Here is a 17993-nt window from a genome sequence, read left to right on the forward strand (position 1 = left end):
CTGAACCTGCCCCTGATACACTAGGACACCCATGTCCATCTGCACAGAAGCATGTTTTAATATTTTATTATTTAAATATTAATCCATTTTGCTGTTATTCCTACCAACATGGATTACCACACATTTTTTAACATTGTATTCCATCTGCCAGACTCAAGCCCATTCACTTAAACAATCCAAATCCCTCTGCAGACTTCCAGTATCCTCGGCACTTTTTGCTTTACTACTAACCTTACTGTAGTCTGCAAACTTGGACACATTGCACTTGGTCCCCAACTCCAAATCATCCATGTAAATTGTGATCAATTGTGGGCCCAATACTGATCCCTGAGAGACACCACTAGCTGCTGATTTCCAACCAGAGAATCACCCATTAATCCCCACTCTTTGCTTTCTATTAGTTAACCAGTCCTCTAGCCGTGCTACTACTTAACCCTTAACGCCATGCATCTTTATCTTATGTGGCAACCTTTTGTGTGGCTCCTTGTCAAAAGCTTTCTTGAAATCCAGATATACCACATCCATTGGCTCCCCGTTGTCTCCCGCACTGCTAATGGCCTCAAGAAATTCCACTAAATTGGTTCGGCATGACCTGCCCTTTATAAACCCTTGCTGCGTCTTTCCAATGGCACAATTTCCATCCAGATGCTTCGCTATTTCTTCCTTGATGATAGGTTCCAGCATCTTCCCTACTACCGAGGTTACGTTAACAGGCCTATATTAACCTGCATTGTGACTGTCTCGTTTTTTAAACACTGGTGTCACGGTTGCGAATTTCCAATCCACTGGGACCACCCCAGAGTCTAATAAATTTTGGTAAATCATCACGAGTGCATTTGCAATTTTCCTAGCCATCGTCACGACCTCCTTAGGGAGAACAATCATCTCAAGACCTTCACCTGTCTTATCCTTATTTCCATTCGTCACTTGCATGTTATTTGTGTTTTCCACTGTGAAGACCGACCCAAAAATCCTGTTCAGTTCTTCAGCCATTTCTTCATCTCCCATTATTAAATCTCCCTTCTCGTCCTTTAAAGGACCAATATTTACCTTCGCCACTCTTTTTTATTTTATATGTTTGTAGAAACTTTTCCTATCTGTTTTTATATTCTTATCAAGTTTACTCTCATAATATATCTTACTCTTCTTTATAGCTTTTTTTAGTAGTTTTCTGTTGCCCCCTAAAGATTTCCCAGTCCTCTAGTCTCCCACTAATCTTTGACATTTTGTAAGCTTTTTCCTTCAATTTGATACTCTCTCTTATTTCCTTAGATATCCACGGTCGATTTTCCCTCTTTCTACTGTCTACTGTTGGTATAACGTTTTGCTGAGCACTGTGAAAAATTGCTTGGAATGTTCTCTACTGTCTACCCAGTCCCAGTCTACCTTAGCCATCTCTTCTCTCATCCCATTGTAATCTCCTTTGTCTAAGCAAAAAACACTGGTGTTTTATTTTACCTTCTCACTCTCCATCTGTATTTTAAATTCCACCATATTGTGATCGCTCCTTCCGAGAGGATCCCTAACTCTGAGATCATTCATCAATCCTGTCCCATTACACAGGACCAGACCTAGGATCGCTTGTCCCTCGTAGGTTCGATTACATACTGTTCATGGAAACTATTGTGGCTACATTCTATAAACTCCTCCTCAAAGCTGCCTTGACCGTCCTGGTTAAAGCAATCTTCATGTGGATTAAAATCCCCCATGATAACTGCTGTACCATTTCTACATGCATCAGTTATTTCTTTGTTTACTGCCGCCCCACCGTAATGTTCCTATTTGGTGGCCTGTAGACTACTCCTATCAGTGTGCTTTTGGGATTACTATTCCTGATTTCCACCCAAATGGATTCAGCCTTAGCCTCCATAGCACCGATGGCATCCCTCACTACTGCTCAGATGACATGCTTAAATAACAGAGCTACACACCTCCCTTTCCATCCACTCTGTCCTTCCGAATAGTTTGTTGTTACCCTTGGATATTTAACTCCCAGTCGCAACCATCCTTTAACCATGTTTCAGTAATAGCCGCTACATCATAGCCATTCACGAAGATTTGGCCGTGAACCCATTTACCTTACTTTGAATACTACGAGCATTCAGGTAAAGGACCCTTATGTTTACTTTTTTTTACCTCCGTTTTGATTTTTAACAACTCTATCAGTAACGTCTCCTAAGTTATTTATCCTTTTAACCTTTCTCCCAATTTTCCTTATCGTAGAACCCATATCTTCATGTAATAATATGCTGCTTCGCTTTCCATTTATGTTTTCAGTTCCTGTGTTATTTATTTCAGTATTACTGGGCCTATTCACTGAGCTCGCCTCAATCACTATACGCTGTACTGTGGCCCTTTTTGATTTTGACTATGGCTTCTCTGCCTCCTTCCTCTCCTCCTTACTTCCTTTTGTTTCTGTCCCCGTTTTACTTCCCTCCTACTTGCTGCATTGGTCCCCACCCCCCTGCCACATTAATTTAAACCCACCCCAACAGCACTATAGCCTCCCCCGCCCCCTCCCCCCAGGACCTTGGTTCCAGCCCTGCCCAAGTGCAGACCAGCCGATTTGTCCCACATCACCCAGAAACGGTTCCAATGCCCCAGGAATTTGAATCCGTTCCTTATGCACCATCTGTCGAGTCACAAATTGATCCTATCTATCCTGACATTCCTACTCTGGCTAGTTCTTGGCACTGGTAGGAATCCTGAGATTACTACATTTGAGGTCCCACTTTTTAGTTTAACTCCTAATCCCTGAATCAAGCTTGCAGGACCTCGGCCCGTTTTTTGTCACCTATATCATTGGTGCCTATATGCACCACAACAGCTGGCTGATCACCCTCGACCCCCGAATGTCCTGCAGCCGCTCCGAGCCATCCTTGACCCTTGCACCAGGGAGGCAGCATATCATCCTGAAGTCTTTACTGCGTTTGCAGAACCGCCTGGCTCTTTCCCTTACGATTGAGTCCCCTATCACTATAGCCCTGCCATTCTTCCTCCTGCCACCTTGCGCAGCAGAGCCAGTCTGCTGCTGCTTTCCTCTAGTGAGGCATCTCGCTCAACAGTATCCAAAGCAGTGTATCTGTTTTGCAGGGAGATCACTGAAGGGGACACCTGCACTGCCTTCCTGCTCTTGTTCTGTCTTTTCGTCGCCCATTTTCGATCTCCCTCAGTATTTCTCACCTGTGGTGTGACCAACTCTGCGAACATGCTATCCGCGATGTCCCCTATCACTATAGCCCTGCCATTCTTCCTCCTGCCACCTTGCGCAGCAGAGCCAGTCTGCTGCTGCTTTCCTCTAGTGAGGCATCTCGCTCAACAGTATCCAAAGCAGTGTATCTGTTTTGCAGGGAGATCACTGAAGGGGACACCTGCACTGCCTTCCTGCTCTTGTTCTGTCTTTTCGTCGCCCATTTTCGATCTCCCTCAGTATTTCTCACCTGTGGTGTGACCAACTCTGCGAACATGCTATCCGCGATGTCCTGAGCTTCGCGGGTGCTCCAAAGTGAGTCCACCCGCAGCTCCAGAGCCTTCAAGCAATCTAACATTAGCTGCAGCTGGACACACTTCGTGCACATGAAGGAGGCTGGGTCAGTGGACGTGTCCCTGAGCTCCACATCACACTCGAGGAGCATGACAAGGGTCTGGGATATCCTGCCATGTCTTAAACCTTAGGTTAACTTATGCAATTACAATGGCAAATTTTTTTTTTTTTTAATTCATAGGCAAATGAAAAGAAAATCTACTTACCAGTCACTAACCAGGGATAAAAAAAACACCTCCTGCCCACCCAGCTTCTAATTCCCACCTGGCTTCAAATTTCCAAATTCAGTCTTCCATGTGCCTCACTCTGGCTGTGTCTTTTCTGGCTCACTCCGAGAACTCAGTGGGAGTGAGTGCAAATTGCTCTTTTAAATTGGCCTGAGATGACTCCCCCACCTGCTAATGTTAGATCAAAGTAGCTCCAATCAGTGCCTAAGGTGACTGACAGTTATCTGCCATTCAGTTATGTGAGTGGGTGGGGCTCCCATTATTAAACTTCACTGCACAATTTCTAGATTTAATTAAATTCCTGAAATTTAAAAAGGAACAGTCTTACTAATTCAATTCAATTCCCACTTAGCTTCAAATTCCCAAACTCACTGGTCGATGCGCCTCACTCTGGCTGTGTCTTCTCTGGCTCACTGGGCTCACTGGAAGATCTCACTCAATCTATTTGCAGACTAACGACACCCATGATCTCAGATATTCCTTTGTCACATGCATCTCTGATTTCCTGTCTATTGTTATTCCCAACATTACCGCTGCAGTTTGGTGATCTGTATACCAACGAAGGCGTTTTGCTCCTTGGTGTTTCTTATCTCCACCCAGAAAGATTCCACATCGTCTTACCTCACCATTGTATCAATATCTTCTTTAACCAACAATGCAACTCCACAATGCTCTATGTGCTTTGAATGACACATTCGGCCTCACGGATGTTCCAGTGTCCCCAGGCGCTGCTCCAGCTCCGAAACACGGGCTTTCAGAAGCTGTAGCTGGAGATACTTCCTCCACTCATGCTGGCCTCGGGCACTGCAAATGTTGCTGGCCTCACACATGCAGCAAGAGGAACAAACACAGCCTTTGAGTTCTCCTGCCATGATTTACCCATTTAAATTAAAGCTTTCGAAGATGCTTAACATTAGATTAAATCCAATGCGCTATATCCCTTCTTTGCTTGTCCTCGTTTCTACCAATTCGAGTTCTTCCAGAATATGAATTTATTTTGAATCTATAATTGATGTAAGCTGTAAAGACTTATGGAACGTGTCCACTACTTAACGAACAGCTCTCTTCCTTGCAGCATCAGCTGAAGCCGGGCAAGACCACTTTCTGAAGATTTGAAAGTTACAAGCAAGGAGAAGAAGCAACTGGCACTTCTTCCCACTTTGCACCGAATGTGGCAAGATTTAACTCCAACTCAATTTATAAGTTTGTGGATAACACAACTGTGGTGGGTCGTATCTCAAACAATGACGCACCAGACTACAGAAGGGAGATACATCACTTGGTTACATGGTGTACCGAAAAACTCCTTTCTCTAAATGTCGGAAAGACCAAAGAAATGATCATCGACTTCAGGGAGCGTAGCACAACACAACCCCCCATCTGCATCAATGGCTCCGAAGTGGAGGTGGTCGATAGCTTTAGGTTCCTGTGGGTCACCATCACCAACAGCCGGTCCTGGTCCACTCACGTTGATGCAACAGTCAAGAAAGCCCAACAACGTTGCTACATCCTACGGAATCTAAATGGATTCTGCATGTCTGCATCGACTCTCCCAAACTTCTACAGATAGGCGATGGAGAGCATCCGATCCAGCAGAATCACAGCTTGGTATGGCAACTGCTCGGCCCAAGATCTCAAGAAACTGCAGAGTGTGGTGAACTCAGCACAACGCATCACACACGCTTGCCACCCCCACATTGATTCTGTGCACACCTCCCGCTGCCTCAAGAAGGCAGACAGCATTATCAGAGACCCCTCCCACCCGTGCTTTTCCTTTCTCCGGACCCTTCCACCCAGGCAGAAGGTACAGAATTCTGAAGCCCCGCACATCCAGACATTGGAACAGCTTCTTCCCCACAGCTATTAGACTCCTCAAGGACTCACCCTCGGGCTGATCTGTTCCCTGTACGAACACTATTCGCGACGCCCTATGCTGCTTTTGCTCATGTATTTGCTTTGTTTGGCTCCTTGTTTTGCACTGTAACCAATCACTGTTTGTCGATGTACCATTTGTCAATGTACTCTGTTGGTTATTCTTTTTGTCTACTATGTACGCACTATGTACGTTCCATCGGCCGCAAGGAAATACTTTTCACTGTACTTCAGTACATGTGGCGATAGAACATAGAACATAGAAAAATACAGCACAGAACAGGCCCTTCGGCCCACGATGTTGTGCCGAACCTTTGTCCTAGATTAATCATAGATTATCATTGAATTTACAGTGCAGAAGGAGGCCACTCGGCCCCTTGAGTCTGCACCGGCTCTTGGAAAGAGCACCCTACCCAAACTCAACACTTCCACCCAACACCAAGGGCAATTTGGACATTAAGGGCAATTTATCATTGGCCAATTCACCTAACCCGCACATCTTTGGACTGTGGGAGGAAACCGGAGCACCCGGAGGATGGAGAGGCTTTGGGAGAGGGTTCAGAGTCGGGTTACCAGGATGTTGCCTGGTCTGCAGGATGCTAGCTATGCAAAGAGTCTCAATAGACCCGGACTGTTTTTATCAGAACCCCGGAGGATGATGACTAAGTCCGATGAATATCAGTACAAAAATTCATCCTTCATGTGTTTGGAACCGCTGTAAGACCGAAAGGATTATGAGGAGCATGCATAGAGTGGGTGAGCAGGCACTTTACTCTTGAGTGGATGTCAGCCACCAGGGGGCATAGGTTTAAGTGAGGCAAAGTTGAGAGATGTGCGAGGCAGGTTTTATTGCACAGGGTGGGGAGTTCTGGAACGCATTATCAGATGAGGTTGTGGAATCAGATATATTAACGGCGTTCAAAATAGTCAACAACAAATACATGGATAAGATGGATATAGGGGGATGCGGCACGAGGAAGTGCTAAGTGTGGTATCATGACCGTGAAAGCATTGGAGGACCGAAGGTCATCTTCGTGTTCATTGTTCTACAGGAGCTCGCTTCGAGGAAACGATGTAAACAAAGGTTCGAAATCATTGAAATTAAATATAATACTCTTTGAAAAGTACATAACCAGAGAACTTGGAGACACTGCAATAGAAGACATATCATTAATATGAGCTAGCTGCGGAAATTGGACACACAGAATACGGGTCATGTATGTAACCTCGCTGGGCACCGAGGAGTGACGGTTATTGAATAAGGTCATGAATATCAGCTAGCTGGTGAACTAGGAGGCATTGTAACAGAAAAAGGGTCATGTATACCAGCTCTCTGACGAAGTGACAGACCAACGTTATGAATAAGGCTGATGAATATCAGCAATAAATCAAATCAAATCAAATCTATTGGAAACTCTGCTGCAAATTCTCAAGTTTAAAACTTAAAGCACACTCTGCCTGTGGCTTCACTCAGGACGTGCTATCTCTCCCACTGCCCATGCGCAAAGCTAACTGTGAGTGTGCTTTGAAAGTCTTTACTTAAATAGAGATGAGATGACTCACACACCAGTTCAGCTTCCAATTATATAATCAATGCCGCTTGCCAGCCAATCAGGCTTCGGGATATTGAGAGAAATCGCCACTCAGCAATTTGGGACACCTCCTTATTTACTCTTGCTCACCTTTTATCTTGATAACTAAACTTATTGAAAATCGAAATAAAAATGAATAGACTTACCAATTCAATTCCCACTCTGCCTCAAAGTACTAAGTTTGAAGCTCAAACATCACTCTGCTTGTGCCATCACTCCGGATGTGGCCACTCTCCCACTGCTCATACGCAAAACTCTGAGTGAGTGCACTTTGAAGCTTTTATAGCTTAAATAGACCTGAGACTGTCTGAGATGACCCACACACCGGTTACGCTTCAAATCCCCAAGTTTAAAGCTGAAGTCTCACTCTGCCTGTAGCCTCACTCCGGATGTAGCCTCTCTCCTGGCGTGTGGGATAAAAGCTCACTGTGAGTGCGCTTTGAAAGTCTTTGTTTAAATTGAGCTGTAACAGTCTGAGATGCCGTACACACCAGGTAATCTTCAAATCATGTGATCAACACCTCTTGCCTGCTCATCAGGTTCCAAGAGATTGGCAAAAAACTGTCACTCAGTTATTTGGGGCAGCTCCTCATTAACCCTTATTAACCTTTAATCTGGATAAGTAGACTTACAGAAAATAGAAATGAAAAAAAATAGACATATCAATTCAATGCCACTCTACTTCAAAATCCCAAGCTTGTGATAGAAAAAATAACATATAAAATAAAACTGGAATTGGAAAAATAAAGGAATAATGGAAAGCAAAAACGCCAAGTCAAAAAAAAAAAGAAAATGAAAAAGTACGAATAAAGAAAAGAGGAAAATGAAGGATTAAAAGCAAAGGATTAAAGGATTAAAAGCTTGAACTACACCTCCAGAGGAACATGTTAGTAAAGGAGGAAACATATAAAGACAGGGTCGAGTATTTCAAGGAGAAAAAGGACTGGAATAACCACAAAACAAGTAGAGATATTCATTTATATAATTATTCTGTTTGCACTGAGAACTTTCACTTCGCTGAAAACCTTCGTTTGGTGCCTAATGGTCCACATCATCTAGCTGAAGTATATTTCACCCCATTTAATAAGATTACTGCGAATTTGACTTTGTGAAAAATATTGGATCTCCATGTTCCAATGTGTCCTGTCAGGCAAAGTATGAATGTCCACAAAAGATAAAAGCAAATTACTGAGGATGTTTGAATCATTTTTAAAAATCTTTATTGTAATAAGTAGGCTTACATTAACACTGCAATGAAATTACTGTGAAAATCCCCTAGTCGGCACATTTTGGCAAAATCATAAAATATCAGCATGAAACAAAGGTCGATGGCTCACCTTGCGAATGGCAAGCTGCTTCAAGTGGTCCACCCAGGCTTCATGTTAGTTTCCCTGCTGCATGTTTTATGTATTCACCATTTGAACTGAAACGTGTGGGGGTACGCTTGGGTAATTTGGAGACAACACAAAAATTGGCTGTGTTGTGGGCAATTTAGAATAAAGTAAAAAGTCTTACAACACCAGGTTAAAGTCCAACAGGTTTGTTTCAAATCACTTGCTTTCGGAGCACTGCTCCTTCCTCAGGTGAATGAAGAGGTATGTCCCAGAAACATATCTATAGACAAAGTCAAAGTTGCAAGGCAATGCTTTGAATGGGGCTGTTTAGCACAGGGCTAAATCACTGTCTTTGAAAGCAGATCAAGGCAGGCCAGCAGCATGGTTCAATTCCCGTAACAGCCTCCCCGAACAGGCGCCTGAATGTGGCGACTAGGGGCTTTTCACAGTAACTTCATTGAAGCTTACTTGTGACAATAAGCGATTTTCATTTTTCATTTTCATGCGAGCATTTGCAGGTAATTACGTGTTTACAGATCCAGAGATAGAGGTAACCCCAGGTTAAAGTGGTGTGAATTGTCTTTAGCCAGGATAGTTGCATTCAGAAGACAGCCCTGAACGTCACTCAAGCACAACGCAACGTGATCCACGCTCTCAAGACCAACCGCATCATCGTCATCAAACCAGCAGACGAAGGAGGGGCCACCATCAAACTGAACAGAACGGACTACTGCAAAGAGGTGTACCGAAAACTCAACAACCAGGAACACTACAGACAGTTACCCGCATTTCCGACCAAGGAATACACCCGCCAGCTCAACAGGCTGATCAATACCTTGGATCCAGACCTTCAGAGAACCCTAGGTGCTCTCATCCCACGTACTCCCCGCGTTGGAGATCTCTACTGCCTCCCGAAAATACACAAGGCCAATACACCAGGCCGTACTATCATATCAGGTAATGGGACACTGTGTGAGAACCTCTCTGGCTACATCGAGGGCATCTTGAAATCCATCGCACAAGGAACGCCCAGCTTCTGCCGTGACACGACGGATTTCCTAATCAGCACCCATGGACCACCAGGAACATTCCTCGTCACAATGGACGTCTACGCACTCTACACCAGCATCCCCCATGGAATTGCTGCAACTGCCTCAGTACGCAACACCGACAACTGCCAATCTCCAGATGCAAATCTGCAACTCATCCGCTTTATTCTGGATCACAACGTCTTCATCTTCGACAACAAGTTCTTCACCCAGATGCACAGAACAGTCATCGGGACCAAATTCGCACCTCAATATGCCAACATATTCATGCACAAGTTTGAACAAGACCTACTCGCTGCACAGGACCTTCAACCGACGTTATACACCAGATACATCGATGACATTTTTTCCCTTTCAACCCACGGCGAAGAAACACTGAAACGAATACACAATGACATCAATAAGTTCCATCCCACCATCCGACTCACCATGGACAACTCTCCAAAATCGGTTGCATTATTGGACACACTCATTTCCATCAAGGACGGTCACCTCAGCACATTGCTTAACCGCAAGCCCACGGATAACCTAACGATGCTCCACTTCTGCCGCTTCCACCCTAAACACATTAAAGAAGGCATCCACTATGGATGAGCCCTCCCTATACAGAGCATGTACTGAGACGAGGACGAGCGTAACAGACATCTACAGAAACTGAAAGATGCCCTTGTACGAACGGAATATGGCGCTCGACTTATCGATCGACAGTTCCAACGCACCACAGCAAACAATCGTACCAACCTCCTCAGAAGACAAACATGGGACACAACCATTCGTCGTCCAGTACTCCCCGGAGCAGAGAAACTACATCTTCTTCACAGTCTTGAACACTTTATCTTGCCAAAGTCATCCCCACACCCCCACTACTAGCCTTCAAACAACTGCGCAACTTCAAACAAGCAATTGTTTGCTGCAAACTACCCAGCTTTCAGAACAGCAACTACGACACTACACGACACTGCCATGGCAATCTTTGCAAGACGTGCCAGATTATCTACATGGGTACGACCATTACACGTGAGAACGCCACTCACAAGGTACGTGGTACATACTCGTACCACTTGGCCAACGTTGTCTACCTCTTACGCTGCAGGAAAGGATGTCCCAATGCGTGGCACGTTGGTGAGACCATGTAGACGCTGCGACAATGGATGTACGGACATCGCACGACAATTGCCAGGCAGGAATGTTCCCTTCCAGTCGGGAAACACTTCAGCAGTCAAGGCATTCAGTCTCTGATCTCCAGGTAAGCGTCCTCCAGTGCAGCCTTCAGCACACGCGACAACGCAAAATCGCCGAGCAGAAACTTAGAGCCAAGCTCCGCACATATGATTTTGGCCTCAACCGGGACCCTGGATTCATGTCGCATTACATTCATCCCCCACCAACTGGTCTAGGCTTGCGAAATCCTACCAATGTCCTGGCTTGAGACAATTTCACATCTCTTTAAGCTGGGGTTACCCCATCTCTGGATCTGTAAACCCCTGCAAATGCTCGCATTCAAAGCATTATCTTACATCTTTGACGTTGTCTGTATGTATGTTTCTGGAACATACCTCTTCATTCACCTGAGGAATGCACAGTATTCCGAAAGCGAGTGATTTCAAACAAACCTATTGGACTTTAACCTGGTGTTGTCAGACTTCTTACTGTGCTCACCCCAGTCCAACGCTGACATTTCCACATAATGGAGAACATAGCTGTATGTTCCAAAATGATATTGATTCGTAGGTGGAGTGGGCAGGAAAGTGCCGGGGGGAGTTTAACTTTAATAAGTCTGAGTTAATGCATTATGGGAGATCAAACAGTAAAGAAAAACCCAATAAACAGGAATATTTTTAAGGGGTAGATGAAGTGATGGATCTTGGCATACATGTGCACGGGTCCTGAAAAATAGAAGCAGAGGTAGATTAGGAGGTATATGGAATGTTCTCCTTCACTGGGGTGACACGGTGGCAAAGTGTTTAGCACTGCTGCCTGGGACCCATGTTCAATTCCGGCCTTGGGTCACATTTTATGTGGAGGTTGTATATTCTCCCCGTGTCGGCGGGGATTTCTACCGGTTGCTCCCGTTTCCTCCCATAGTCTAACGATTTGCAAGTTAGGTAGATGGGCCATGCTAAATTGCCCCTTAGTGTGGACTTCTAGAACAGAACAGGGGATTGAGCCTAGGTAGGATGGTCTTTGAAAGGGTCGGTGCCGACTCCATGGGGACTACAGGTAGCGAGGGAGGGGATTGCTGCGCCGTTGGCGATGATCTTTGCATCCTCACTCTCCACTGGAGTAGTACCGAATGATTGGAGGGAGGCGAATGTTGTTCCCCTGTTCAAGAAAGGGAATAGGGAAATCCCTGGGAATTACAGACTCAGCAATCTTACGTCTGTGGTGAGCAAAATATTGGAAAGGATTCTGAGAGATAGGAATTGTGATTATTTAGAAAACATAATTTAATTAAAGATAGTCAGCATGGATTTGTGAGGGGCAGGCCATGCCTCACAAGCCTCATTGAATTATTTGTGACTGTGACGAGACACATTGATGAACGTCCGGCAGTGGATGTGGTGTATATGGATTCAGTAAGGGATTTTATAAGGTTCCCCATGGTAGGCTCATTCAGAAAGTTAGGGGGCATGAGATACATGGAAATTTGTCTGTCTGGATACAGAATTGACTGGCCAAAAGAAGACTGTGAGTGGTAGTGGTGGATGGAAATAATTCCGCCTGGAGGTCGGTGACCCATGGTGTCCCGCAGGGATCTGTTCTGGGACCTCTGCTCTTTGTGTTTTTTTTAAATGATTTGGATCTCGAAGTGCAAGGGTGGGTAAGTAAGTTTGCCGATGGCATAAAGACTGGGGGAGTTGTGGGTATTGTTGAGGGTTGTTGCATGTTACAGCAGGTCATTGACAGGATGCAGAGCTAGGCTGAGAAGTGGCAGATGGAGTTCAACCTTGATAAATGTGAAGTGAATCATTTTCGAATGTCGAATTTGAATGCTAAATACAGGGTTAAAGGCAGGATTCTTGGAAGTGTGGAGGAACAGAGGGGTCTTGGGATCCACGTACATAGATCCCTCAAAGTTTCCTACCTTGGGTGACTGTCTGTGTGGCGTTTTCACTTTCTCACCATGTCTACGTGGGTTTCATGCGGGTGCTCCGGTTTCCTCCCACAGTTTAAAGATGTGCAGCTTACGTGGATTGGAATGTCAACTTGCCCCTTAGGGAAAGGTTATAGGGCCTAGGGCTAGTGGTCTTTCAAATATACGTTGCAGACTCGATGGGGAAAATGACCTATTCTGTACTGTAGAGTCTCTGTGATTATATTATTCTCTTAATATCCCATGACTATTGCATTTCTATGCCTTTGGTTCCACACCTGTGCTACAGAGCCAACCGTGGTGCTAAGAATTTGGCTGCGAATGAGAGGCAATTCCCTTCAACAGCATCCAAGACGGTATATCTGTTTTGCTTCATTGATTGATTGATTTGATTTATTGTCACATGTACCGAAGCACAGTAAAAAATATTTTTCTGCGGCCGAGGGAACGTACACAGTACGTACTAGACAAAAGAATAATCAACAGATAACATTGTCAGATGGTACATAGACAAACACTGCGGAACAAGGGGCCAAACAAAGCAAATACATGAGCACGACCAGCATAGGGCGTCGTGAATAGTGTTCTTGCAGGGAACAGATCAGTCCGAGCGGGAGTCCTATCCCTCAGTATCTTCTCTGGCAGCTTCCCTACACCTGACATCAGGCTCATCGGTCTATGATTACCTAGATTACCCCTGCTAAACTTCTTAAACAAGGGGACAACATTAGCAGTTCTCCAGTCCTCCAGTACCTCGCCCATGTTCAAGGATGCTGCAAAGGTATCTGTTAAGGCCCCAGCTATTTCCTCTATCACTTCCCTCAGTAACCTGGGATAGATCCCATCCGGACCTGGGGACTTGTCCACATTAATGCCTTTTAGAATACCCAACACATGCTCCCTCCTTATACCGACTTGACATAGAGTAATCAAACATCTATCCGTAACGTCAACATCCGTCATGTCCCTCTCCTCTGTGAATTCCGATGCAAAGTGCTCGTTAAGAATCTCACCCATTTTCGCTGCTCCACGCATAACTTTCCTCCTTTGTCTTTGAGTGGGCTAACCCTTTCTCTCGTTACCACCTTGCTCCTTATATATGAATAAAAGGCTTTGGGATTTTCCTTAACCCTGTTTGCTAAAGATATTTCATGACCATTTCGGGCAGCACGGTAGCACAAGTGATTAGCACTGTGGCATCGCAGCGCCAGGGTCCCAGGTTCGATTCCCTGTTGGGTCACTGTCTGTGCGGAGTCTGCACATTCTCCCTGTGTCTGCGTGGGTTTCCTCCGGGTGCTGCGGTTTCCTCCCACAGTCCAAAGACGTGCTGCTTCGGAGGATTTGCCGTGATAAATTGCCCTTAGTGACCAAGAAAGGTTAGGAGGGGTTTCTGGGTTACGGGGATAGTGGGGAAGTGAGGGCTTAAGTGGGTCGATGCAGACCCGATGGGCTGAATGGCCTCCTTCTGCACTGTATGTTCTATGTTCTAGGAACCCTTTTAGCCCTCTTGATTCCTCGTTTCAGATTGGTCCTACAGTCCCGATATTCTTCCAAAGCATCGTCTGTCTTCAGTCGCATAACCCTTATGTATGCTTCCTTTTTCTTCTTAACTAATCTCACAATTTCACCAGTCAACAATGGTTCCCTAATCTTGCCATTTCTCTTCCTCATTTTCACAGGGACATCTCTATCCTGCACTCTAATCAACTCTCTTTAAAAGCCTCCCACATATCAAATGTGGATTTACCTTCAAACAGCTGCTCCCAATCCACATTCCCCAGCTCCTGCCGAATTTTTATATAGTTGACCTTTAGGACCACTCTCGTCTTTGTCCATGAGTATTCTAAAACTGACGGAATTGTGAACACTAATCCCAAAGTAATCCCCGATTGAAACTTCAACCACCTGGTCGGGCTCATTCCCCAACACCAGGTCCAGTATGGCCCCTTCCCGAGTTGGACTACTTACATACTGCTCTAGTAAACCATCCTGGATGCTCCTTACACATTCTGCTCCATCTAGACCTCTGACATTAAGTGTGTCCCAGTCAATGTTGGGAAAATTAAAATCTCCTATCACCACCCTGTTGCTCCTACATCTTTCCATAATCTGTTTACATATTTGTACCTCTATCTCACGCTCTCTGTTGGGAGTAATGTAGTACAGCCCCAACATTTGTACCGCACCCTTCCTATTTCTGAGCTCTGCCATTATCTCTTCATTGCTCGAGTCCTCCATAGTGATCTCCTTCAGCGCAGCTGTGATATCCTGTCTGAGCGGTAATGCAACTTATCCACCCCTTTTACCTCCCTCTCTATCCCGCTATTGCCAATTATGCCCTTCCCTCAGCCAAGTCTCAGTTGTAGCAATAATATCATACTCCCAGGTACTAATCCAAGCCCTAAATTCATCTGCCTTACCTACTACACTTCTTGCATTAAAACAAATGCATCTCAGACCACCAGTCCCTTTGCGTTCATCATCTGCTCACTGCCTACTCTTCCCCTTAGTCACGTTGACTTCATGATCTAGTTCCTTACTGGCTTTAGTTACCACCTCCTTACTGTCCACTAACCTCCTCATTTGGTTCCCATCCCCCTGCCGCATTTGTTTATCCCTCCCCAAAAGCGTTAGCAAAAGCACCCCCAAGGATATTAGTTCCAGTCCGGCCCAGGTGTAGACCGTCCAATTTGTAGTAGTCCCACCTCCCCCAGAACCGGTCCAAATGGCCCAAAAGTCTGGACTCCTCCCTCCTGCACGATCTCTCAAGCCACGCATTCATCCTGCCTATTGTTTCATTTCTACTCTGACTACCACGTGGCACTGGTAGCAATCCTGAGATCACTACCTCTGAGGTCCGACGTTTTAACTTGGGTCCTAACTCCCTAAATTCTGCTTGTAGGAGCTCATCCCATTTTCTACCTGTATCATTGCTGGATGACAACTGGATGTTCATCCTCCCCCTTCAGAATGTTCGGCAGCCGATTTGAGACATCCCTGACCCGTGCACCTCGGAGGCAACATACCATTCGGGAGTCTCGTTTTCGACCACAGAACGCCTGTCTGCTCCCCTTACAATTGAATCCCCGATGACTATAGCCCTTCCACTCTTTTTTCCGCCCTTCTGTACAGCAGAGCCAGCCATGGTGCCATGAACCTGGCTACTGCTGCCTTCCCCTTGTGAGCCATCTCCCCCAACAGTATCCAAAACGGTAATCCAGTTTTGGAGGCAGATGACCTCAGGGGACACCTGCACTGCCTACCTGCTTTTTCTCTGCCTTTTGGTCACCCATTCCCTTTCTCCCTCAACAAACCTAATCTGTCTCACTTGACAACAGCTCCTCCAGAAACCGCCTTCTGGATACAGTGACCGCAATGAACTGATGCAAAATTTCCCTGCAACAGGCAATCAGCGACTCTGCTCTGCTGCCCTCTGCTGGAGTCTCACCCTGCTGTGCATCCACTTCTGTATATGTGATGTCATTAATACTCTCAACCTCACGGATACCTGCTGGGCCGAAGGGATCCTTTCTGTAAAGCAACATTGCAGTACTCTTTGAAATACTTTGTTTTGCCTTTAGATTTGTGCTAGGTCAAAGATCAACTCCGTCCACTGTTTGCGAAGTGAATTTATTATATTAGTAATGGAAATTGAACATTACTTTGTAAGTAAGAGATCTTTACAAAGTCGCAGTCACTTAATGATTTGGAACGTTCAGCATTGTAACTTACATTGTTTCAATTCAATCATGTAAAATGGGCACACCTTGCATTCAAACAACAGTGCTTCGAGGGTCTGGACTGGACTGCCTGAGGGTGGGGGTGGAGGTGGGTGGGTGGGTGGGGGTAGGGGTGAGTTGCCTCACATCCTTTGAAACGTTCCTACGTGAGCACTTGGCACTTCATAATATTCAATGCTACAGGCCAAGTGCTGGCAAATCATTTAGGCGCGCAGGTCAGGTCTCTTTGATGCTTTGTTGCATACTCGAGTGATTGTCCGAAGGTCCCATTCTGCACTTATTATTCTGTGAATCTGCGAGGACCAGATAGGGTCATAAAGAGTACTATGAATAGAATAGGATATTGTCATTATTACAAAGCAAGGCCATACTATTTTCATACTTGTAAAGCTAGATTTATTCTACGCGATGAAATTTATATTATCCGCTTCAGGATCTATTAGCAATCAAAGTACAATGTCCATATCGGAGATCATTTGAATTATCAGGTCCTGTCGACGAATCTTCCAATTCTTTTAAGCTCCTCTTATTTGACTGCAGCGTATTCCGTACATCTTTCCTTGTGCATCTGCATTCCTCTTTTAGTTGAACCAATCGTATGTGGGACTGCATAAACCAAATTTCCTTTGCCACTTCCCTCCGGGAACTGTAACTATAAATAAACACACTGGGTCATATTACTTTCAACATTATTTTTCACAACGGTAGCTAAAAAATTACTTTGATACGCAGTTGTATAATCTCCAACTGAACAGAATTGCGTTTATTAGTATGATGCCTGCATTCAGAATAGAACTATGTCATATTTTAACATTGAACTGCAAAAATATCATAATCAGAAACTTATAAACGATTAATCTTCGTATTTCGTGAGTCCTAATGTATAATTCGAGTACGTGTGGGTCAAGAAAGAAATTGCCAAATAGATACATGTCTTTACATACAAGAGTTCATCATATTGCTCAGAAATTAATCCCCATGATTGGCCAGCCATTAAATTCAGACTGTCTGACCTATAATTGTCTGGCCTCTCACACGCACTATTGCAAAATATTGGCGCAAAATTCATCGACCTCCAGTCATCTGGTAATGCGCCTGAATCTGGTAAGGATAAAAAAATGCACACCCGACAATCCGCTGTATCTCTAGTATATTTAACGTTTTAAAGATAATTCAGCTAGTCCTGGTTATTTTAACATCTTCAAGAATGTAGTTCCTCCAGAACTTCCTCTCATTAAAAAGCTTGTGAGTTTTTCACATCATGCAAATAGGGCATTATATTTCCAGCGTGACAACAGATACTTGATGTGCTTAACCACATCTGCATCGACGCATACGTGACAACATACATCTCTGATTGGCTGCAGTTATTCGCAGCTCTTGAAGTACTGGTGAAAGGCATTTGGGTTTTCCTGAATTGTACCTGCAATTATTTTTGAGACATTTAGTTGCTTTTCTAATGTTATTTCTTGGCTGTTTTAGGCTTTCTACAAGATTCAGATTTGTGTGACATTTTATTTTCCTGCTTAATGTTACGTTGT

The 17993-nt window shown here is 44.8% G+C and overlaps 1 protein-coding gene across 1 annotated transcript in view; it reads right to left on the reverse strand.

Moving 5' to 3' along the window:
- Positions 1-16405: 16405 nt before the first annotated feature.
- Positions 16406-17993, reverse strand: part of LOC140384858 (CD276 antigen homolog) — a 64833-nt gene continuing 63245 nt past the window's right edge. Inside the window, exon 6 of the mRNA XM_072466804.1 lies at positions 16406-17104. Within this exon, the coding sequence (XP_072322905.1) occupies positions 16979-17104 (126 nt within the window). The 3' untranslated portion in view covers positions 16406-16978. The remainder of the gene's footprint in view (positions 17105-17993) is intronic.

Source organism: Scyliorhinus torazame, chromosome 10 (assembly GCF_047496885.1).
Source record: "Scyliorhinus torazame isolate Kashiwa2021f chromosome 10, sScyTor2.1, whole genome shotgun sequence".
Taxonomy (NCBI): domain Eukaryota; kingdom Metazoa; phylum Chordata; class Chondrichthyes; order Carcharhiniformes; family Scyliorhinidae; genus Scyliorhinus; species Scyliorhinus torazame.